Here is a 24,948-nt window from a genome sequence, read left to right on the forward strand (position 1 = left end):
CTGTTGTTGTAAGCAAACTCCGCAAGTGGTAAGAACTGATCCCAAACACTCCCAAAATCTATCACACACGCACGAAGCATATCTTTCAATATCTGAATAGTGCGTTCGGATTGCCCGTATGTCTGAGGGTGAAATGATGTACTCAACTCTACAGGAGTACCCAACTCTCGCTGTACAGCCCTCCAAAACCGTGAGGTAAACTGTGTACCCCGGTCAGAGATGATAGATACCGGTATGCCATGAAGTCTGACAATCTCGCGAATATAGATTCGAGCCAACTGCTCAGAAGAGTAGGTAGTCATCACAGGAACGAAATGAGCTGACTTGGTCAACCTATCCACAATCACCCAAACTGCATCAAACTTTCTCTGAGTCCGTGGGAGCCCAACAATGAAATCCATAGTGATCCGCTCCCATTTCCATTCTGGAATCTCTAACTTCTGAAGCAATCCACCCGGTTGCTGATGCTCATATTTCACATGTTGACAATTTAGACACCGAGCTACATACTCCACTATGTCTTTCTTCATCTGCCTCCACCAATAGTGCTGTCTCAAGTCCTGATACATATTTGTAGCACCCGGATGAATGGAGTACCACAAACTGTGAACCTCCTGGAGAATCAACTCCCGCAAACCATCTACATTAGGCACACATAGCTTGCCCTGCATCCGTAATACATCGTCAGCTCCAACAGTGAAGTCCTTGGCATCACCGTGTTGAACTGTATCCTTAAGGACAAGTAGATGGGGGTCATCGTACTGACGCTCTCTGATACGATTGTAAAGAGAAGACTGAGAAATCACACAAGCCAAAACTCGGCTCGGCTTGGAAATATCCAACCTGAAAAACTGGTTGGCCAAGGCTTGAACATCCAAGGCTAAAGGCCTCTCTGCTACCGGTAAATATGCTAAGCTGCCCAAACTCTCTGCCTTATGACTCAAGGCATCAGCCACTACATTGGCCTTCCCGAGATGATAGAGAATGGTGATATCATAATCCTTAAGCATCTCCAACCATCTCTGCTCCCGCAAATTAAGATCCTTCTGTTTAAACAGATGTTGTAGACTCCGGTGATCGGTGTAGACCTCACAATAGACACCGTATAAATAATGCCGCCAAATTTTCAAGGCATGAATAATCGCTGCTAACTCAAGGTCATGGACCGGATAATTCTTCTCATGTACCTTTAACTGTCTGGACGCGTAGGAAATCACCCTACCATCTTGCATCAACACTGTGCCAAGACCAATACGCGATGCATCACAATACACAGTATAAGACCCTGAACCTGTAGGTAATACCAATACTGGGGCTGTAGTCAAAGCTGTCTTGAGCTTTTGGAAGCTCTCCTCACATTCCTCTGTCCACCTGAACGGAGCACCCTTCTGGGTCAATTTGGTCATAGGTGCAGCAATAGAAGAGAAACCCTCTACAAATCGACGATAATACCCTGCCAAACCAAGGAAACTCCGGATCTCCGTAGCTGAGATCGGTCTGGACCAACTCTGCACTGCCTCAATCTTCTTCGGATCTACCTTGATCCCCTTGCACGAAACTAAATGACCCAAAAATCCCACTGAATCAAGCCAGAATTCACACTTTGAAAATTTTGCATATAACTTATTTTCTCTCAAAGTCTGAAGCACAGTCCTCAGGTGTTGTTCATGATCTTCCCGACTCCGAGAATACACCAGAATGTCATCAACAAACACAATAACAAAAGAATCAAGATATGGCTGAAATACACTATTCATTAAGTGCATAAATGTTGCTGGGGCGTTGGTCACCCCAAAATACATCACAAGGAACTCGTAATGACCGTACCGAGTCCTAATAGCAGTCTTCAGGATATCTGGCTCCCGAATCTTCAACTGATGATAACCTGAACGTAAGTCGATCTTAGAGAACACTTTGGCACCCTGAAGCTGATCAAATAGGTCATCAATACATGGCAATGGATACATGTTCTTCACTGTAACCTTGTTCAACTGGTGGTAATCAATACACATCCACATAGAACCATCCTTTTCCTTTTCAAATAAGACAGGAGCACCCCAAGGTGATACACTGGGCCGAATAAAGCCCTTATCAAGCAATTCTTGTAATTGTTCTTTTAATTCTTTCAACTCTGCTGGGGCCATATAATATGGTGGAATAGAAATAGGCTGAGTGCCCGATAACAAATCAATGCCAAAATCAATATCCCTGTCGGGTGGCATACCCAGGAGATCTGCTGGAAATACATCAGGAAAATCCCTTACTATAGGAACTGACCCCATGGTAGGAGTATCAACACTAACATCTCTCACATAGTCCAGATACGCTTCATACCCCTTCTCAACCATTCATTGAGCTTTAAGAAATGAAACAGCCCTTCTAGGAATATGATTCGAGGTACCTCTCCACACTAGCCACGGTAGACCTGGTATAGCCAACGTCGCCGTGTTGGCGTAACAATCAAGAATAGCGTGATAGGGCGACAACCAGTCCATGCCCAAAATAATATCGAAATCCACCATACTGAGCAATAATAAATCAGCTCTGGTCTCAAAACCACTGATACTAATTAAACACGACCGATACACGTGGTCCACAATAATAGATTCACCCACGGGTGTAGATACATATACAGAAGAGCTCAAGGAATCACGTGATACGCCCAAATACGGGGCAAAATAAGATGACACATAAGAATAAGTGGAGCCCGAATCAAATAAGATTGATGCATCTCTATAACATACTGGAATAATACCTGTGATAACAGAATCAGATACAACGGCCTCTGTCCTAGCAGAAAGGGCATAATATTTGGCCTGGTCTCCCCCTCTAGGATGACCTCTACCTGTCCGACCTCCACCTCTAGCTGGCTGTGCAGGTGGAGTGGAAACTAGTGCAGTAATCATGGCTTGAAAAGCCTAAGGACCCTGTGGAATAGGTGGGGCCTGACAAATATGTGGAGGTGCACCCCTCCTAAATCTGGGGCAATCTCTCATAATATGACGAGTGTCACCACATTCAAAATAAGCCCTTGGAGGACATGGCTACTGGGACTTGCTCGGGCCTGATCGATTAGACTGCCCACTGAAAGCACCCCGTACAGGAGGTATAGTAGACACTGGCGGTGCATAATATGGAACCTGAGGTCTGGGAGTAGCCGAAATACCACTGGAAGCTTGAAGTGCTGAATGAATAGGACGGCTCACATAACCTCTACCATAACGGGCTGCAACTGGGGTACGAGAATTATTATATGTGCCAGAATCTCGGGGTCTCTTAGCTTCCCTCTCTTCCCTCTCCCTAGTCCGCATACCTTCCAATCTCCTAGCAATTGACACCACATGTTGGTATGTGATGTCCGTCTCTAGCTCTCGAGCCATACTGAATCTGATACTAGGGTGGAGACCCTCAATAAATCTGCGAACCCACTCTCGAATAGTAGCAACTAAGGTTGGTGCATGCCTAGCCAACTCACTAAATCGGACCGCATACTTTGACACGATCATAGAACCCTGGCGCAGCTGCTCAAACTCTATGCGCCATGCATCTCTAAGACTCTGAGGAACATACTCCCTTAAGAATATATCTGAAAATTGAGCCCAAGTGAGTGAAGATGCCTCAGCGAGACTATCCAACTCATATGCCCGCCACCACTGGTAGGCTTCTCCTCTAAACTGGAATTCCGTAAAAGAAACTCTACTGGAATCCACAATACCCATAGAACGAAGGATACAGTGACATTCCTCCAGAAAACCCTGAGCATCCTCTGAAGCTAAACCGCTGAAAGTGGGAGGGTGGTACTTGTGGGAGGGTGGTACTTTTTGTACCTCTCGGGCCTGAGCTGCTCCCCTTCTGAAACTGCTGTCCTAATCTCAGGCCGAATTAGGACAACTGGCTGCACAGGTATAACCTATGGGGCATGGTCAACTTGGGCCCGTGGCTCTGGAGTACGGGTAGCAGGAGTCTGTGCTCTTTCCCCGGCCTGAGATGTGGCAGGAGCGAGTGGAATTAACCCTGCTTGAGCTAGAGTGCCAAACATGCTCAAAAACTGGGCAAGAGTCTCCTGAAGTGCAGGAGTAGTAATGGGCATCTCGGGTGCCTGTTCTCTAACTGGAACTACTGGTGGCTCTGGTGCAGCAGCTCGTGCAGGTGCTCTGGCTGCAACACATGGTCTTCCTCGACCTCTGGCTCGGCCACTGCCCCGACCCCGGCCTCTTGCGGCTCCAACAGAGGGCACGGGTGTCTGATCATCGGATCCAGTTGTGTGTGTCCTCACCATCTGTGAGAGAATAGAAAGATAATGGTTTAGAACTTTGAATTCAACAATTACGCACGACAAGGAATCAAAGAAGTGAATATTTTCCAAACAGTTCCATAGCCTCTTGATGATAAGTACAGATGTCTCTGTACCGATCCGCAAGACTCTACAAAACCTGTTTGTGACTCATAACACTTACGAACCTAGAGCTCTGATACCAACTTGTCACGAACCCAAATTCCCTCCATAGGAGGTCGTGATGGCACCTAGTCTCTAAGACTAGGTAAGTCTATCAATGCGGAATAATAATAGATATCTGAAATAAATAAACTACTCCCGTACTTCAGGACTCCTAGCCCGCTTAGAGGGCCTTAAGGGGAGTGTGGCCCAGTGTCACGACCCCAAATTCCCTCTGTAGGAGGTCGTGATGGCACTTAGTCTCTAATACTAGGTAAGCCTATCAATGCGGAATAATAATAGATATCTAAATAAATAAACTACAATTCAAATAATTACAACTCCCAAAACCCAGTAGAAATAAGTCACAAGCTTCTAAGAATTTATTCTCCATGTCTCTATACATCAGAGTCTAAAGCAAATAAGGAAGACAACATAGTAAGATTGAAGGGGACTCCGGAGTCTGCAGACGCTGGCAGATATACCTCGAACTCTCCTCGTACAGCTAGTTTACTAATGCCTGGTCTGATAAGATGTACCTGGATCTGCACAAAAGATGTGCAGAAGCATAGTATGAGTACACCACAGCGGTACCCAGTAAGTGCCAAGCCTAACCTCGGTAGAGTAGTGACGAGGTCAGGTCAGGCCCTACTGGAAAATAAATAATAGCATGGTAAAATATTTAACAATATAATAAGATAAAATGACAATGAAAATGAATCAAGTAGTATGTCACCATTTAATTACACCAAATAATGGCAATTAATACCTCGTGAAAAAGAAATAGAATTATTTTCAACCTTAAGAAAATCACAACAATAATCAAAGGCAACTGCGGCCATAAATCAATATCAACAAGGGCACTCCCGAGGTACCGACTCGTAGTCCCAAATCATAAATAAATTCATTATATCTCATTCCCTTATATCACTGCGGGAGCCTTCACAATTTATTTTAAAGAAAATATTTTTTCCGAAATAGCGTCCTGCGTTTTAGCCATCCTTATCACACCGCATGACTTCTAGTAGTTTTTCCTACTAGCCACGCGTATCAAGACACGCTTATCTCACAGCATGCATTTCAACACCCAATCCTTATACCACCGCATGCGTATCAATATCATGATATATCACAATTTACACCTCAAGTACCCAAATATTTTAATTTGCCAAAATAAATCAACAACAATATTTTTCCATAATAAAGAGCTCACGCCTCATGCCAAAATAATTCAATAATAATATTTTTCCACAATAAATAGCTCACGACTCCATCACAATGAGTACGAAAATCTCACCAAAAATATTCGGGAATAAATAACGCAACAAAATAATATTTCAAAATTTTAATACGTTGCTTCAATACCAAATTTAAAATATCCAATAATTCATATTAATAATATTTAATTTAAAGAAAATTAACCTTCAAATAATGCACAGAATAAAAGAAACCAAGTTTCTATTAAACATGTAAAACAATTAGCAAGAAAAGGTCAAGCAAATTTAAAGTATAAACATTTAAATCAATGATGAAGAATATAACAAGGTAAAATTATTTAATTGATATGCAACATCGATTTACACAATTTAAAGACATAATCTTTCACATTTAGCCTGTGTACACACCCGTCACCTCGTGTACACGACTTTCATCATATTACAATTATCACATTAATACCAATCCTAGGGGAAACTTCCACCACATAAGGTTAGACAAGTCACTTACCTCGACTTGCTCCAATTTAACCAAGTAGTATGCCTTTTCCTCGACTTTCCGACTCCGATCGACTCGTATCTAGTCTTAATTAATTCGATACAGTCAACAAAAATTATAGAATCAATTCCATAAGAAAATACTATATTTTTCAATAAAATCTAAAATTAACTCAAAAATTGCCCGCGAGGCCCACATATCGGAATCCGGCAAAAGTTACGAAATATGAACGCTCATTCAACCACGAGTCTAACCATACCAAAATGACTAAATTCCAATAAAAATTCGACCCTCAAATCCTCAAATTTATCCAAGAGGGTTTTCAAAATATTTTAACTTAATTCACCAATTAACTGATAAAAACAGTGATGCATTTAGGTAATCTAACCAAGATTTAGTTAAGAACACTTACCCCGATAGTTTTTCTAAAAATCTCCCAAATATCGCCTCAATCCTAGCTCCAATTCGTTAAAATGGAAAATGGGACGAAGTCCCATTTTCAGAACTTAAACATTCTATCCAGTGATTTCTTCTATGCGATCGCGGCCAAAGGCACACGATCCCGAAGAACAAAATAAGGTTGCCCAGAATTAAGCTTATGCGATCGCGGTTAACTCCACACGATCGCGAAACACAGCATTCCTAGACCTACGCGATCGCATAATCATCCATGTGATCGCAAAGGGTTAAGCGTGTGGACCAGGTTATGCTTCGTTTCCTCTTCGCGAACGCGGTCTTAGCCATTTGTTCGCATATCACAGTTTGCTAAACCTACATGATCTTGAACTCGCCCATGCGATCGCATAGCACAAAATTTCAGCTGCCCAATTAACCCTATGCGATCGCATACCTTCTCACGCAATCGCGTAGAAGGAAACTAGAACCTGCCGAAACCAGAACTCCAGCTATCAAGCCAAGTCCAAAAATGATCCGTTAAGCATCCGAATCTCACCCGAGCCCCTCAGGACCTCAACCAAATATACTAACAAGTCCTAAAACATCATACGGACTTAGTCGAGTCTTCAAATCACATCCAACAACACTAAAAACACGAATCACACATAAATTCAAGCCTAATAAACTTTGAAACTTTTAATTTCTACAAATGACGTCGGAACCTATCAAATCAAGTCCGATTCACCTCAAATTTTTTACGCAAGTCATAAATGACCTAACGGAGATATAAAAATTTTCAGAACTGGATTCCGACCCCGATATCAAAAAAGTCAACTCCCCGGTCAAACTACCAAGCTTAAATTCCTATTTTAGCAATTTCAAGCCTAATTTAACTACGGACTTTCAAATAAAATTTCGGACACGCTCCTAAGTCCAAAATCACCATACGGAGCTGTTGGAATCATTAAAATTCTATTCCGAGTTCATTTTCTCAAATGTTGACCGAAGTCAAACTTAGCATTTTAAGGCCAACTTAAGGAACCAAGTGTTCCGATTTCAACCCGAACACTTCCAAATCCCGAACCAACCATCCCCGCAAGTCATAAATTAATAAAAGTACATACGGGGAGTTTTATTTAGGGGAACGGGGTTCTAAAAGTCAAAATGACCAGTTGGGTCATTACACCCAGGCCGGTGTATTTCCTGTAGCACCATCCATCTCTCAGGCTGGGGGAGGAGCCCAGACTCCCGCTACTCACACTTCGGAGAAGATGGCTCCCATATATCAGACTCCGGTAGTTCCTCCAGTTGCAGTAATTCAGCCTATTATTGCTACGCAGTCCGGGGAGAATCCCGCGATGTCTTCTAAGGGGCTAAAGAAGATGGACAAGTTCACCAAGCTCTTTCCTATTCATTTTGATGGTACACCTTATAAGGACCCACATGATTACTTGGACCATTTCCACGGGGTGTTGCACAATATGAGTATTGTGAAGTCCAATGGTGTTGACTTCGTAGTGTTTCAGATGACCGGTTCTGCCAAGAGATGTTGGCGGGACTATGTTCGAGGCAGACCAGTAGGTTCACCTCCACTCACTTGGGATCAGTTCTCACATATATTTTTGGAGAAGTTTATTCTTTTTACTCTAAGAAAGGAGTACCGCAACTAGTTTGAGTGCCTCCAGTAGGGTAGCATAATTGTTACCCAGTACGAGACCAGATTTGTGGACCTATCTCGTCATGCAGTTATATTGATCCCTACTGAGAGGGAGAGGGTGAGGAGATTCAAAGATGGCCTTACTTTCGGTATCAGACTAAAGATGGCCATAGAGACTAAGGATGATATTTCCTTTAATTAGGTTGAAAGGATTGCTAGACGGATCAAGAGGGTTTGTGGCCAGGGTAGAGACACGGCATCTGAGAAGAGGACTCGTCATTTTAGTGGTTTCAGTGGTGCCCCATTTGGAGGAAAGGGTTCGTTTGGTAGAGGTCATCCTCACAGGCCGATTCAGTCAGCGCTTCAGGTAGCACACAGTGCTTCGGGCAGTCATGGTTCTTACGGATCCCATCCTGAGCAGTCAATATTCAGCACACCTTCAGCTCCTATTTGCGCACCACCGCTACAGAGTTACTATGGTGGTCATTCGAGTCATCAGAGATCATTTCAGACTTAGCAGTTAGGCCAATCGCGAGGTTGCTTTGAGTGTGGCAACATTGGTCATATCCGGAGATACTATCCTAGATTGAGGAGCAGTAAACCACAGTAGGGTACTCATGCCATGATTCCAGCACCAGTTGCTCCACCACCCGCTCAGCCAGCTAGAGGCAGGTTTTAAGCAGTTAGAGGTGGTGGTCAGACCGTTAGAGGTAGAGGCCAGCAAATTAGAGGCCATCTGAGAGGCGAAGTTCAGAGTGGTGAGGCTCAGCCTCATTTTTATGCATTCTTAACTAGACCTGAGGCAGAGTCGTCGGAGGCGGTCATCACAAGTATTATTCCAGTTTTCCATAGAGATGCATCAGATCTATTTGATCTGGGTTCCACTTATTCATACGTGTCATCCTAGTTTGCTTCATATTTGGATATATCTCGTGATTCTTTGAGTGGTCCTGTTTATGTGTCTACACATGTCGGAGAATGTATTGTGGTAGACCGGGTATATCGTGCTTGTTTGGTCACTATCGGGAGCTATAAGACTAGTGTAGACCTTCTACTTCTTAATATGGTGGATTTTGATGTGATCTTAAGCATGGATTGGTTGTCACCTTATCACACTATTTTGGACTGTCACGCCAAGACTGTGACATTAGCCATGCTGGGGTTGCCTCGATTAGAGTGGAAAGGGACTCCTGTCCATTTCACTAGCATGGCCATTTCATATGTGAAGGCTCGGCATATGGTCCAGAATGGGTGCCTTGCATATTTGGCCTATATCCATGATCCTAGTGCGGTGGTTCCTTCCATGGATGCAGTACCAGTTGTGCACGAGTTACCAAAGGTGTTTCCTATAGATTTTTTGGGGATGCCACCCGATAGAGATATCAATTTCTGCATTGACTTGGTTCCGGGCACTCAGCCCATTTCTACCCTACCATACCATATGGCCCCAGTTGCATTGAAAGAATTAAAGGAGTAGTTGTAGGATTTGCTTCATAAGGGATTCATTAGACCTAGTGTCTCGCCTTGGGGTGCACCAGTATTGTTTGTGAAGAATAAAGATGGGACGATGAGGATGTGTATAGACTATCGGCAGTTGAACAAAGCCACCATCAAGAACAAGTATCTATTGCCAAGGTTTGATGACTTATTTGATCAGCTTTAGAGCGAAAGTGTTTTTGAAGATTGACTGGAGATCTAGCTACCATCAGTTGAATATTAGGGCATCAGATGTCCCTAAGACAACTTTTCGGACTCGGTATAGTCACTATGAGTTCTTAGTGATGTCATTTGGCTTGACTAATGCCCCAGCAACCTTTATGGATTTGATTAACCGGGTGTTCAAGCCCTATATGGATTCTTTTGTGATTGTCTTCATTGATGATATTTTGGTTTACTCCCGTATTCGAGAGGAGCATGAGCATCATCTTCGATCGTATTTCAAAACTCAGAGGGATCGTCAATTATATGCCAAGTTTTCAAAGTATGAGTTCTGGTTACACTTGGTTGCCTTTTTGGGCCATGTGGTAAGATTCATAGCTTCTTGGGTTTGGCGGGTTATTATTGGCGGTTCGTTGAGGGGTTATCATATATCTCAGCCCTATTGACCAAGTTGCCCATAAGGGTGCTCTTTTCAGGTGGTCCGACGAGTGTGAGTTGAGCTTTTAGAAGCTCAAGACTGCATTAACTACAACCCCAGTATTGGTATTGGCTACAGGTTTGAGATCTTACACCGTGTATTGTAATGCATCACGTATTGGGCTTGAAGCGGTATTGATGCAGGACGGTAGGGTGATTGCCTATGCGTCTCGGCAGTTGAAGGTTCATGAGAAGAATTACCCTGTGTATGATTTAGAGTTGGCAGGCATTGTTCATAAAGAATTGGAGGCGCTATCTATACGGCATTCTATGTGAGGTTTATACCGACTATCAGAGTCTCCAGAATCCATTCAAGTAGAAAGACCTTAATTTGCAGCAGCAAAGATGGTTAGAGTTGTTGAAAGACTATGATATCACCATATTTCATCTGGGGAAGGCCAATGTAGTGGCCGATGCATTGAGTAGGAAGGCTGAGAGCATGTGTAGTTTGGCATATTTACCGGTAGTGGAGAGGCCCCTAGCTATGGTGTTCAGGCCTTAGCCAATCGATTTGTGAGATTGGATGTTTTAGAGCCTAGTCGGGTTCTTGCTTGTATTGTGGCACAGTTTTCGTTGTTGGAGCGTATCAAGGCTCGCCAGTTTAATGATTCTCACTTATTGGTGTTGAAAGCCACGGTGCAACGGGGTGGTGCTAAAAAGGTTGTGATTGGAGATGATGGTGTTATGCGGCTTCAATGTCGGATTCGTGTTCCAAATGCTGATGGTATTATTAGAAGTTTGCATTTTAAAGGTTTTGAAATTTGCTAAGTCTGACTTAAAGTGTACTTTGGTGTTATCGAACTTCGGGCAGTGTTTCAGGACCTTGGATAGGTTCGTTTTATTGATTGGAACTGGTGCGTGAAGCTTGGTCGCGATCCGGAATGTCTAAGTGCGGTTCGGATGTGTTCGGCGAAGTTTGAATGTTTGAAAGTTAGGAGAATGTTTTGATCATCGATTCGTGGTTTTGATGTTATCCTTGGAGTTTCAAGCCTTTGGAAGAGTTTGGATAAGGTATTGGGAATAGGTTCTATGAGTGAACGGGGTCCCGGGGGTCTCGGGTGTGTTTCGGGATGGTTTCAGACCAGGTTTGGGTGTTTTGCTACTACTGGTGCTGGTTTATGGTTTTGTCCTTCATGAACGCAGTAGGAAGCTGACGAGCGCAAAACACAACACATAATTATTGTTCGCTAGTCACAAATAGTATAGATTAATTATCGTCTCCACAGGGATTGGATTTAAACAATTTTCAAATAATCTCTAGTTGATTACTATCCAGGAAATTTAACACTTGATTTGATTATTGTTACTACGAGTAACTACTAAAAATTAAACAAATAACAATTGATCACAAAAGATAGCAGATGAGCAACGAAGAAATATCAATGAGGGGAATAAGGGTATTTGATTAGATAGGTACCAGATAACTGCCTCGGGATCCAATTCTTGAGTTAATTCACTCTATAATACGGTTGATTCTCACGAATTCAACCGATAATCAAATTACACTTGAAGTTAATATTTCTCTTTTGATTAAACGTTAATTTCAGTAATTTATCCAATGGAATCATGGTAAACAATTGCAACAATAAAATGATGGTTATGATCTAAAGGGTCACTTCTCACGAATATTCCCCTCTTTTCTAGTTCGATTAACAATTCAAGAGGCTCTTTCGATTACCTAATTGAATCAAGAATTTAAAATAGAGCATAAGATATGAAGAAATTCAATATCAAACTCCTCTTTCGATTAAGAAAAATAATAATTAACTCCACAATACAAACTAAAGCTCCATCAATTAATTCTAACGATTATCAAGAATCGAATCCCTAATCAAGTTATCGAAACACCGTATCTGTCATCACCCTAATGGAATTTACTCCATAACAATGTAGTAAGATATCTCAATAAGGTTCAGAAACAAATAAAACATCAATTCTAATGATTTGATACAAACTCCCGTATTGCACCGATTGCAGGTCAAAATATTGATGAATTCTAGAGTCTTCTTGCCTTGGTTGGTTCTCCAATCTTTTGTAGGTCAAAAGTCCCATAAAAATCATGTTTTTGGTGTATTTATACCATGTAGAAACAAACACGGACGAAGCTACTCTTTCCAAGCTGAAGTTGGAAACTACTCCGCGATTTTTGTACATCTGTGCCGCGCCGCGCCGCGCCCCGCGCTGCACGCCGCGCCGCGCCTATGGAGATTATCAGCGGGCATGTATTTTTCTTGTCAGGCAAGTTTTTCACTGCCACATCGCGCACTGCGGTGCCCCATGCAGCTCGGCAGTGTCATTTTCTCAGATTGAAAGTGTTTCATCCTCTTTTGACATCCAGACTTGGTACACGACCCCCGAACACGATCTCGACTTAATTTATTGGGCTTTTACTCAGACTTCAAAGCTCCAAATTGATCGATTCAGCTCCAAATTAATTTGTTAGCTCGGAATCACTTCCCGCAAGGCATAAAACACGTAATAAATGTAATTCACCATCATTTAAGCTCAAACACACGTAAAATGCAGTAATTAGAGTGCAATACTATGGCTAAAACACGAGTTTCTAGCCTTAGACTATTACCACCCCACACTTAGACCATTGCTCTTCCTCGAGCAATCAAACTACACTTCACATAGGGACGACCTTTCCATCAAACAACCTCCCTAACACACCATGCCAAGATTATTTAAAATAGACTAAACACCATGTCATAATATCCTAACCTCAAGACTCGACTCAAAAGCACCGTGCGTTTTTCACAACATGTTCACTTACTCTAACACAGAGGTCAAAGACTTTATCTTACCTTCATAAGTTATGTGCCCTCACACAAACAATAGAGAGTAGTTCCCTACACAGTCAAATTCAAGAACAAATAGGAACTCAAGATAGAAAGAATTCACTCACTCTCAAAAATAAAATTCATGTGCCATAGAGAATATACCATAAGCTTGCCCGTAGTGTAATACTCTACTAATTGAGCTCATTCAGTCAAGGATCAAATAGGACTTTATTTTGGTTGTAATGTAGGCTGCGGGGCGGGTAGGATACATATGGATATAGTGGATACACCTCCCTGAGCACTTTAATACTTACAATTTCACAATTTAAACCTCACACTTGTATTGAACCAAATCCCAACCTTCACATCATATTGACATCAAGCTCATAATTTCTTTAAGCACAGACAAAGCAAAATTTACCACTAGTAAGGAATAAATTTTCTTTATAATATATACAAACACCAACAATTTTTCTTTTTCTAGATTCTGATTTTCTCTTCTTGTTTTCTCAATTCTCTACAAGTGGCTCTCACAACAGTGCACCTTTCGCCTTTTCTATAGTTCCACTCAAAACCTAACTATACCTCCTTGTAGTTTTTAACAAGCTCATACCAAATTCAAGTACTCAAAAGAGGTAAAAGGTTCAAACAGCTAGACAATTCAAACAAAGGGGTCAAGCTTATAGTGTGGTTGCCAAAGAAATAGGATTACAGGCTCAAAAGAGCTAACTAAGATAACCATTAATTAGGTGGGCAAAAGCATATATCTGGCTCAACAAAGAAATGCCTATATCACTTTCTAAACTGAACAAAACTGTTATTTCTCTTTGCAAACACGCAAGGCAAGTTCTAGACATCAACTGACATGCACAAATTATCAACAAAAACCTCACCCACACATTGGCACATAACTCACTTAGGATCGGATCTTTCCCGACTCTCTAGTCAAAGCAGTTAAGCAGAGTTACAATCAAGCAATTTAAGGCACTTATCTAAGAGTCAAGAACTGTGCCTAGGCGTCACGACTAAGGAACTTACCACTCTCAAGGCATATGCAGTCAAGGAAAATTGCTTCAAATTAGCAGTGTGACTCAAGATTCTTTATTCCTATAAAACAAAAACAAAAAAACTAACTACACCCGGTTTAAGTAAAACCCTTGGAAAAAAACCGCGACACAAAGAAAAATCAAGGGGGAATTACTACACTACCTAAGAAAGTAAAATAGAATAAAATAAAATAAAAGACATATTTTTGGATTTTCAATTTTTTTTTGTTTGTATTTTTCTCGTTCGACTTCAAATCCCTCAAGAAGTCAGTCGACAAAATCCATCGTCGGGAAGAGTCGAAACTAAATAATTAATTACTAACTATTACAGGCCGATAGAATTCAGAATTATAATTTACACACCATATTGTCTACTAAAGCAAGAAACAAATCAAACAAAACCAACTGGCAAATAGAAAACAAATACAAAAACAAATACAATCAAATAGGAGCACCCCACCCCACACTCATGAAATTTCATTGTCCCCAATGAAAAACAGTAAAACAAGAGTGAAAAGGTGACTCCCTGAGGCCCTTGGCCTAATCATCAGCACCCTCAAAGGTGCACAAATACTCCTCATAATAGGAGGGAACGGAGTTCACATCCTTATCTTGTGGCAGCTGTCCTCCCCCCACAGATCCCAACCACTACTGAGTGACAGCAGAAAGGGGGTGGTCCTGCTGCAGCTATGCGAAATCAGTCTCCCCCCGAGCAAAGCGAAGGCTCAAATCAGCAAACAGCAGCTGCAGTGTTTCCCCAACACGGACCAGTCTCTGGTCCGAAGTAACAGCAGCAGCAGCAGGAGGAGGATCTATTACTACCGTGATATCAAAGGCCTTGATAGGATATGTCACGGGGATGGTCCGGTCATAGTGAAACTCCTCCTCTATATGGTGCGCCTGCAACAACTGACTGATCATACTCGGGTAGAATAGGCGGCAGGCCCCTAGTGTTCGCACTCTCACCATGTGCTCCAACATGATTTTTCTAATATCAAACCGCATCCTTGTCAAAAAGGCATAGATCAAATACACTTTCAGCCGTAAGACATCAGATTCACTTTGGGTGGGCATGATTTTGGCATTGATTAATCGCAAAATAACCTTAGCCAGACAATGGAATGTTCCCTTCTTCATGTCCTTGTGGAATTCATTCACATCCTGTGTCCATGCAGCAGAAGAGTCACCGCCACATAGCTATCGGCGGATATCCGGATAGTCTGGCCGACGGAGAAACCTCTGAAAGAGCTTGTGGGAATGCTCTGTGAAACCCATAGTCCGATTGATCACTTGGGAGGAGAATGGAATCACTTTACCTCATACCCATACTTCATACACAGCATCCAGGCTGGCCTCAGGTTGCCAGTTAGAATAAAATTCCTTTACCAGGTTCATGTTTACCGCATCACCTGGACGGAACAGACAGTCAAAACCCAAAGCCCGAATGTTGTTGTATATCTCATTATATTTTCGGGCCAACTTCCTATCGTCAATAGCAACCTTAGGCTCTGGGTTCACCGCAGGGACAAACATCTGGAACCAATGTCTAGCATGGACTGGGACAGCCCGAATACCAAATTTGCACTATGGTACTACATCCGCATCTGGATCAATGCGCTCCTCTTCCTCCTCCATTGGGGCGGGGGGAGGCGCCCACCTACCTCCTCGACGGCTACTAGAGGCAACCTCAGAAGACATTGTACCTGCACAAGACGAACAATATTAGCCACAACACGTAAAACAAAACAAGGCCAAACGGGGTAACCACCTCACACTTATGTTATTGGAATGTTCACAAGTACAATATATATCGGGGACTCAGACTACCCCATTGGAAGCACGCCACAAGCAATCAACAGCCCCCCCAACCATCAACATAATATTATAACAACATAACCACGGACTATACTAATGTAAAATACAAAATCAAGAAGCTAGCTAGTAATTAAGAAAAGAAAAATAAGAAGTTATACTAATTCAGTACGAACAAAATGCAGAAGTTAAAATACAACACTACACAAGCATATCGCATGAATCGGACATTCGAATTAGCACCTAGCAATACATTAACATGGGGTGGCCAATCGATTAGCACTCGGGCTAAAACGTTAAGATTTCACAACATAAAAACATGACCTCCCACCCCACACTTATCATATAGCATCACATTATCTCATAACAATTAGCATCCAGTTAAGCTACAATGTCATCTTCTATGTCACTTAGGCATTTCATCAAGCATATGGTAGTCACCAAATTTACCTCATAATTTAAACTTCCATTAATCTAAGATTACTACCCAACATACCAATCAACCACCCTACAATAAGCACAACACCACCACAATGCAACAATGGCACAAAGTCCTCTAAATTTGCACAAACTTTCCTCCTATTTTCAGACATAAAGGCACATCCGCCATACTTTACCATATATTTATTCAATAAGCACCAAGACATACCAAAAATCTTCCACAATCATAAGAACAATGAAAGCCCCACAAGTTAAGCATCATTTTCGGCCATAATAGGCAAAGAACATTAACACAACTACATCTACCTAGGGTTTGGTTCAAAATAAAATAAAACTACTTAAATACTACAAGCAACTACTAGAAGAAAAGAGATGAGATGAGAGGAAGACTTACCTTGAAGATGGATAGGAGGGATTGGAGGTGTGTGTGGAAAGAATTTGAGAAGAAGAACAATAGGGGAATTGGAGGAGAGTTAGAGAGGAGAGATATGTGAGAGAGAATGGGGGGGGGGGGGAGGGGGTCTCAGAAGGAGAAAAAGGGGGGTCTCGGCGTTTTATTTTTAATTTCAATTTTTTTTATATAAATTAAAACTACAAAATTGAACTACCGCGTCGCGGCGTGCGGCGCCCCACGCCGCGCAGTAGTGGATCTTATCAGAGGCAGGATTGTTTTTGTTAGAGAGCCATTTGGCATGGCGCGGTGCACGACAGGGTGCCCTACGTGGCGCGCTAGGCCAATTTTCACAGAGTTCGCCTCGTTTTTGATATTTAGCTCACGGGTTGCACCCCGATTCTGTTATGTACTTATTTTATGTCCAACTCATGCATATACCTACCCAAACAAGCACCACAACTCCTAAACTCTAATAATCCTAAACTACAATTATCTAAACTATTCTAAAAAGCAAGAAAAAGGGTTAGAAGTAGTTCTGAGTTATAGTCGTCAGCTTGACTCCAACACTTAGGCTCATTTTATCACGATTCTAGTGGATTGCTTGTCAAATCCTCCAACAAGGTACGATATTCAACCTGTGCCCATTCACATTAAAGATTTCATTCCCTTCTTCATCCAGAATTTCAACGGCGACGTACGGTGAGACATGTTTTACCACATATGGACTTGTCCATCTTGATTGGAATTTTCCTGGGAACAACTTAAGTCTGCTATTGTATAGTAAGACTCTATCCCCTTCATGAAACTCCTTTGGCGTAATCATATGATCGTGCCACCTTTTTGTCTTTTCCTTGAAAATTCGTGCATTTTCATACGCGTCCAGTCTAAACTCGTCCAATTTATTCATCTGCGCCAACCTATGTTCACCTACAAGACTAAGATCAAGATTAAGCATCTTAATTGACCAATAAGCTTTATGTTCTATCTCAACAAGTAGATGACATGATTTTACATACACTAATTTGAATGGTAAAGTCCTTATAGTTGTTTTGAACGCAGTTCTGTACGCCCATAGAGCTTCATCCAACTTTACAGACCAATCCTTATGAGAAGCACTAACCATCTTTTCAAGAATTCGTTTAAGTTCCTGGTTAGCCACTTCAACTTGCCCACTAGTTTGGGCATGGTATGGGGTTCCTGTTTTGTGTGTGACCCCATACTTGGACATCAATGCAACAAACTGCTTGTTCATAAAGTGTGACCCATTTTCACTGATAATCACTCGAGGTGTCCCAAAGCGGGTAAAGATGTTCTTCTGTAAGAACTCACACACCACCCGAGCATCATTGGTCCTAGTAGGGATTTCTTCGACCTATTTAGAGACGTAGTCAATGGCTACTAGGATATACTCATAAGAATGCGACGTTGGGAACAGACCCATGAAGTCACCCCAAATGTCAAAAATTTCACATACCAGAATAGAGTTGAGATGCATTTCATCTCTCTTGCTAATATTACTTGCCCTCTGACACTTGTCACATGCAGCTACATACGCTCTTGCATCTTTGTATAAAGTAGGCCAAAAGAAACTTGCTTCCATGACCTTTGCTGTAGTGCAATTTCCACCATAGTGTCCTCCAGCTGCTTCATCATGGCAATGAGACATAACGCTTGCCATCTCTCCTTCGGGCACACATCTTTGAATCACACCATCTGCACACAGTTTAAACAAGAAAGGGTCATTCCAAAAATAACGTTTTACCTCACCTTGAAGCTTTCGTCTTTGATCACAAGTGAGGTCATGAGGCAACCATCCACTAGCCAAATAGTTGGCTACATCAGCATACCAAGGCGGCCTTTCGGAGACTACATCTATGGAGAAAATTTTCTCATCAGGGAACTCTTCCCTTATTTCAACTGTTTCAATCGGAGGTTTCTCAAGTCGAGATAGATGATCTACGACTTGATTTTCTGTGCCCTTCTTATCTTTAATCTCCAAGTAAAACTCTTGGAGCAATAATACCCACCACATCAGACACGGCTTGGACTTCTTCTTACTTAACAGGTATTTCAAGGCTGAGTGATCAGTGTGTACAATCACTTTACTCCCTACAAGGTATGATCTAAACTTGTCAAAAGTAAAGACCACAACAAAGAACTCTTTCTCAGTAGTGGCATAGCTCACTTAATCATCATTCAGCGTACTGCTTGCATAGTAGATGGGCCTAAACATTTTATCTTTTCTTTGCCCCAGAACTGCTCCCACAACTACATCACTAGCATCACAAATTATCTCAAATGGTTGGCTCCAATCTGGTGTCACCATAATAGGAGCACTCACAAGCTTTTCCTTTATCAATTCGAATGCTCTTAAGCACTCCATATTGAAAACAAACTTGACATCTTTTGCTAGCAATGCGGTCAACGGCTTGGTAATGCTGGAAAATGTTTTGATGAACCTCCTATAGAACCCAGCATGTCCCAAGAAACTTCTTATGCTCCTCACAAAAGTTGGTGGAGGGAGCCTAGATTTTACATCAACCTTAGCTCTGTCAACTTTAAGTCCATGTGTAGTTAATTTGTGGCATAGGAAAATTCCCTCCTTCACCATGAAGTGACACTTCTCCCAGTTAAGAACCAAGTGAGTGGATTTACAATGTTTAAGCACGAGCTTCAAATTCATCAAGAAATCCTCAAATTCATCACCAAAGAGGGTGAAATCATCCATGAACACCTCTAGACACTTCCCATTTAAATCAGAGAATATAGACAGCATGCACCTCTGAAAAAAGATAGGTGCATTACACAACCCAAACGACATCCTCATGTAAGAAAAAATACCTGACGGGCAAGTGAATGTGGTCTTCTCAACATCTTTAGGGGCAATGGGTATCTGATTGTAGCCTGATTACCCATCCAAGAAGCAGTTGCATCCATGTTCAGGCACTTTCTCGAGCATTTGATCAATAAAAGTGAGTGGGAAGTGGTCTTTCCTTGTTGCATCACTCAGCCGTCTATAATCAATGCACATTCTCCACCCGGTGACTATTCTTGTGGTGATCAACTCATTGTCTTCATTTTTCACCACTGTCATGCTTCCCTTCTTAGGTACAACTTGCACTGGACTTACCCACTGGCTATCAGAGATGGGGAAAATCACTCCCGCATCTAGCAATTTGATGATCTCCTTCTGCACTACCTCTTCCAAAGTTTTGTTCAACTTGCGTTGGGGCTGCACCACTGGCTTGCTATTTTCTTCCAACAGAATTTTGTGCATGCAGATGGTTGGACTGATTCCTTGAATATCAGTTATGCCCCCAGCCAATGGCCTTCTTATGCTTTTTCAGTAGCTCCACCAGTTTTTTCTCCTATGTACATGTCAAGTCAGCAGAAATAATCATAGGAAAATTGTTAGTTTCAAGAAAAGCATATTTCAAGTGAGTGGGGAGGACTTTCAATTTCACATTAGGCTTAGAAGCCTCCTCTTTTAGTTCCTCCTCATCAAGCACTTGATCCTCAGTTTCAAGAGCTTCAGCCTCTTTTTTTATTTCTGGATCTTCATCCTCCACTATTCTAGACTAAGTAATACACCTCTCTAGAGTATCCCCACAATCTTGTCAAACTTGTATTTTTCAGCCAATTCCCTAACAACATCAAGCTTGAAACACGAGTAGGCGGACACCTTATCACTGGGGTATTTCATCATCCTCTTCATCTGGAACACCACTTTTTTATTGCCCACTCTGAGCATAAGCTGCCCCTCACAAATATCAAGGATAGCTCTACCTGTACATAAAAATGGCCTCCCTAGAACTAAAGGCACCTCTTTGTTCACCTCCATATCCACCACAATAAAGTCTACGGGGAACAAATACGTGTCCACCCGTACTAGAATATATTCAATAATTCCCTCAGGTAGAATGGTGGTTTGTTCAGCCAGTTGTAGGGATACTGGTATTAATTTGATGACTCCAAGCTCATCTTCCAGTTTCCTGAATACAGACAAAGGCATTAGATTTATAGACGCCCCAGAATCACAGAGGGCCTTGTCGAAGTTTTCACTCCCAACGAGCATAGTATGGTGAAGCTTCCTGGGCCCCCCACACTTTGGGGGAATTTTATTTTGCAATATGGCACTGCAGTGGGCATTTAGCTTGACCAATGTTGTTTCCTCTAATTTTCTCTTGCTAGATAAGATTTCCTTCAAGAACTTTGCATAAGCAGGCATTTGAGTGAGTACCTCTGTGAAGGGAATGTTCACATAAAGTTGCTTAAGCATCTCCAAGAATCGCCTAAAATATTTGTCAAGTTTCTCCCGCCTCATATTTTGAGGGAATGGTAGAGCTGCCATATGTCTACTTTCTTCAATCTCTTTTTGCACCCCACTATTCTGGCCTTTTTTCTCTTCACTCTTTTTCTCTACTGGTGTCTCAGTCTGTTTGCTCACCACCTCGGGTCTAGCTTTCACCACTGGGTCAGCCAATGTTTTGCCACTTCTCAGAGATACAACTTTGATTGTTTCCTTTGGGTTCTTTTCAGTGTCAGAGGGGAAGAGTCCCAGGAGGCCTCTCAGATAACAGATTTGTAATTTGTCCCATTTGTCTTTCTAAATTTCGGATAGTTGTGCCCTGAGTCTCGAATTTTTCATTTGTTTTGTTGATGAATGCCTTCATGAGATCTTCCATACTAGACTGATTTGGCTGTTGTGGCTGGTATTGCTGCCTCTGCTGGTTCTGAAAACCTGGTGCTCCCTGACCCTAGGGTCTAGGATTATTTTGCTGCCATGAGTTCAGACTCCCACTAGGTGAACTCTACGAAAGAACTGGATCTCTTTGAACCATAGTATTATAGTTATTCCCACATTAGTAGTTTCCTCTATTAAAGTTCCCCACAATGTTGACTTCCTCAGCTGTATCTTGACACTCATGTGTAGGAAGTCCCAATCCACAGATGTCACATCCCACATGTGGTTGGTTTTGCACCTGAGCTATCGTCAGTTGTTTGATGCCCGTAGCCATAGCTGCAATTTGGGCCTGCATTGCTACTAGCGATTCTACTTGGTGCACTCCCATTGATCTTCTTCGATTCCCTTGGTCAGTGGACCATTGTTCTACATCTTCAGATAGTTCATTCAGAAGTGTGATAATCTCTTCAGGAGTTTTCTTCATCATAGGACCTGCAACCGCACTATTCAGCAATCTCCTTGAAGACGGGTTTAACCCGTCCCAGAAGTCCTGGAGTTGCATCCATTGCTCTATTTTGTTACGAGGGTACCTCCGCAATAGCTTCTTAAATCTTTCCCATGCCTCGAACACTGTATTCCCTTCACCTTGGCTGAAATTGTGAATCTCTTTCCTCATCTGTCCAGTCTTAGCAGCATAGAAATAGTTTTCTAAGAACTTGGTAGTCATTTCCTCTCACGTACGGATTGACCCTATGGGTAGACTTCTCAACCACTGCTTTGTATTATCCTTAAGTGAGAAAGGGAATGCTCTGAGGTAGATAGCATCATGTGATGCTCCATTGTAGCAGAATGTGTTCATAATTTCGTTGAAGTCCATCAGATGGTTGTTGGGATCTTCATTGGGTTTGCCTCTGAATATGCAATTGTTCTGAATGGTCTAGATGACTCCCTGTTTGAGTTCAAAATTATTGGCATCATTGGGTGGAGGCCTCACACTAGATTGTTGCTGATTGTACATTGGTCTGGCATAATCTCCTAGAGACCTCCCAGGCCTAGGGGCTGCATTTTCAAATTCATCTTCGATAATGTTTCGATTGGGATTGAACCTTCACTCCCCATCGACTGTTTTATATGCAATTCTACGGGCTGCTTCAGCTGCTAACCGTGCTTCCTGTTGCTGAGCCGCCTCTCTCACAGCTAGGTCCACAATCTCTTCGTTGTTCACCATTGTATTTTGAGTTGAAGGCTGACCCAAAAACAATCCACTCGATCCTTTATCCCTTCTCAACTGCCGCAGGTGCTTGTCTGTGGAGATTATTAGCGGGCATGTATTTTTCCTGTCAGGCAAGATTTTCACTGTCGTGTCGCCCCCTGCAGCGTCCCATGCAGTGTTGTAGTGTCATTTTCTCAGAATGAAATTGTGTCATCCTCTTTTGACATCCAAACTTGGTATACGACCCCCGAATACGATCCCGGCTTAGTTTATTGGGCTTTTACTCAGACTTCAAAGCTCCAAATTGATCGATTAAAAATTAACTTTTTAGCTCGAATCACTTCCTGCAAGGCATAAAACACGTAATAAGTGTAATTCACTATCATTTAAGCTCAAAGACACGTAAAATGCAGTAATTAGAGTGCAATACTATGGCAAAAATACGGGTTTCTAGCCTACCATCAGAAGAACGCATTTGTGAAGAAGAATTTGAGCTGGAAGTCATTTGTTCTTTGCGTTCGCGATTGGCTAGTCACATTCGCAAAGGTTTGGGCAGCGGTGCTCCACGTTCACGATAGTCCGGTCGCGTTCGCGAAAGATAAGTTGGGCCTGAGGACTCAACTTTCGTGTTCATGGAGGCATGGTCATGTTCGCTAAGGGGCATCCTGGTAAAGCATCGCGTTCGCGGGGCTAGTCTCACGATCGCAAAGAAGATTTTGTAGTTGGAGCTGAGTTGTTCATCGTGAACACGATGCACATGCTGCATTCGCGAAGAAGGATGCCCAGGTAGATTATATGTTAGCCAAATCGGGATTTTGCTCATTTCAACTCATTTCTCTCTTGATTGGGCGATTTGGAGGAACCATTTTCATGATCTATCATGAGGTAAGTAATTTTCACATGTTGTAAGTTTAATACATGGATTATATATGGATTTTAACATAAAAATTGGTATAAATTGTGGGATTTGGAACAAAACCTAGAAATGGTATTTTTGGATTTTGACCACGAAATTGGACATGGAATTCAGAATAAATTATATATTTGAGTTCCTAGTGCTATGGGTAATGTTTATCTTCAAAAAATTTCGAAATCCAGGCACGTGAGCCTGGGGGTTGACTTCTCGTGTGGAGTTGGGCAATTGTTATTAATTGGTAAATTACAAGTCTTTGGGCATATATTGATTGGTTTGCACGTTATTTAACTGGTTTCAGATCGTTTGGTGGTTGTTTGAGGAGTTAGAGAGGCGTTGGAGCCAGTTATTAGAATATCAGAGTGAGGTAAGTCTCATATCTAACCTTGTGAGGGGAAATTTACCCTGTAGGTGTTATAATTATTATGTACTACATGTTGTGGGAGCTACGTACGTATGAGGTGACGAGTGTTCGTGCGTATGCTAGGATTCCTTATTAGGTACCGATAGACTTAAGACTCATGCCATGCTTTAGGTAATAAGACAAGTACTTTTGGTTTTCATCTAGGCACGTAAGCGCAGTTGCTAAGGAGACTTTGTGGCAAGCTGATCTATATGTTACGATACGCAGCACAAAGAGTCCCCATCCTGTTCATTTATTGTATTCTGTCTATTTTCTATTTCACATAGCTTTTGTAGTAGTACTGTATATTCTGGTAGATGCGCATGCACTTGTGACACCGGGTTTTGGGGATTTATATTTTGCTCGTGATTATATTCTGTTATGATTTCGAATTTATATTTAGGCCATATTCGAATATTTAGAATAATAACATCAATACTTTTTATGAAAACGAACGATTTTCACTTTCTATTTCTTTAATTATTTGGAAGGAATTTTGGATTTATTATTGACGTATTGATTAAATTGTTAGCTTGCCTAATGGTAGCTTTGGACGCCATCACAACCTACAGTGGTTTTTGGGTCGTGACACAATGAAGATGTTCTGGAGAGTTCCAAATCACACAGACAGAGAGAGAATAGAGTGAGAAAGGAAATTGGGAAAATAAATCTCAAACTTCATTATTCACACTAAGTGTCCTTATATATGTGTGTGTAGAATAAAGAAGAGTGTCGACAACAGACTAACTAATTAGCAACTAACTAACAACTATCAGACTACCAATATAGTACAAACATAATTATCAAATCTCAAGTTGGAGGTGATGAAAATACAGCCAACTTGCGTAAGACAACTGATTGCTTAATTCCTATCAAGGACTTTGTTAAATCATCTGCAGGTTGATCACCAGTGAGAATGTGA

At 41.9% G+C, this 24,948-nt stretch overlaps 1 protein-coding gene across 1 annotated transcript; it reads right to left on the reverse strand.

Annotated features, from left to right (window-relative positions):
* Nucleotides 1-14,853: 14,853 nt before the first annotated feature.
* On the reverse strand, nt 14,854-22,224 carry LOC138892663 (uncharacterized). Its single transcript, XM_070176397.1, has 12 exons — nt 21,796-22,224; nt 20,437-21,419; nt 20,190-20,386; nt 19,655-19,717; nt 19,019-19,549; nt 18,581-18,922; nt 18,288-18,526; nt 17,449-18,185; nt 16,475-16,557; nt 15,763-15,869; nt 15,490-15,699; nt 14,854-15,327 (listed from the first exon to the last, which is right to left on the reverse strand). The coding sequence occupies exons 1-12, from the start codon at nt 22,222-22,224 to the stop codon at nt 14,854-14,856; spliced, it is 4,395 nt and encodes a 1,464-aa protein (XP_070032498.1).
* Nucleotides 22,225-24,948: the final 2,724 nt, after the last annotated feature.

The sequence above is a fragment of the Nicotiana tomentosiformis genome, chromosome 5 (genome assembly GCF_000390325.3).
Source record: "Nicotiana tomentosiformis chromosome 5, ASM39032v3, whole genome shotgun sequence".
NCBI lineage: Eukaryota > Viridiplantae > Streptophyta > Magnoliopsida > Solanales > Solanaceae > Nicotiana > Nicotiana tomentosiformis.

Excerpts from the sequence above, each read along its gene's own strand:
- LOC138892663 (XM_070176397.1), bottom strand. The coding sequence starts at position 22,224 with ATGACTACCAAGTTCTTAGAAAACTATTTCTATGCTGCTAAGACTGGA. Across the intron at positions 20,387-20,436 it reads GAATTGGCTGAAAAATACAA|AATAGTGGAGGATGAAGATC; the intron begins GTTTGACAAGAT and ends TACTTAGTCTAG. Across the intron at positions 18,186-18,287 it reads TGCATCTCAACTCTATTCTG|GTCGAAGAAATCCCTACTAG; the intron begins GTATGTGAAATT and ends GTCTCTAAATAG.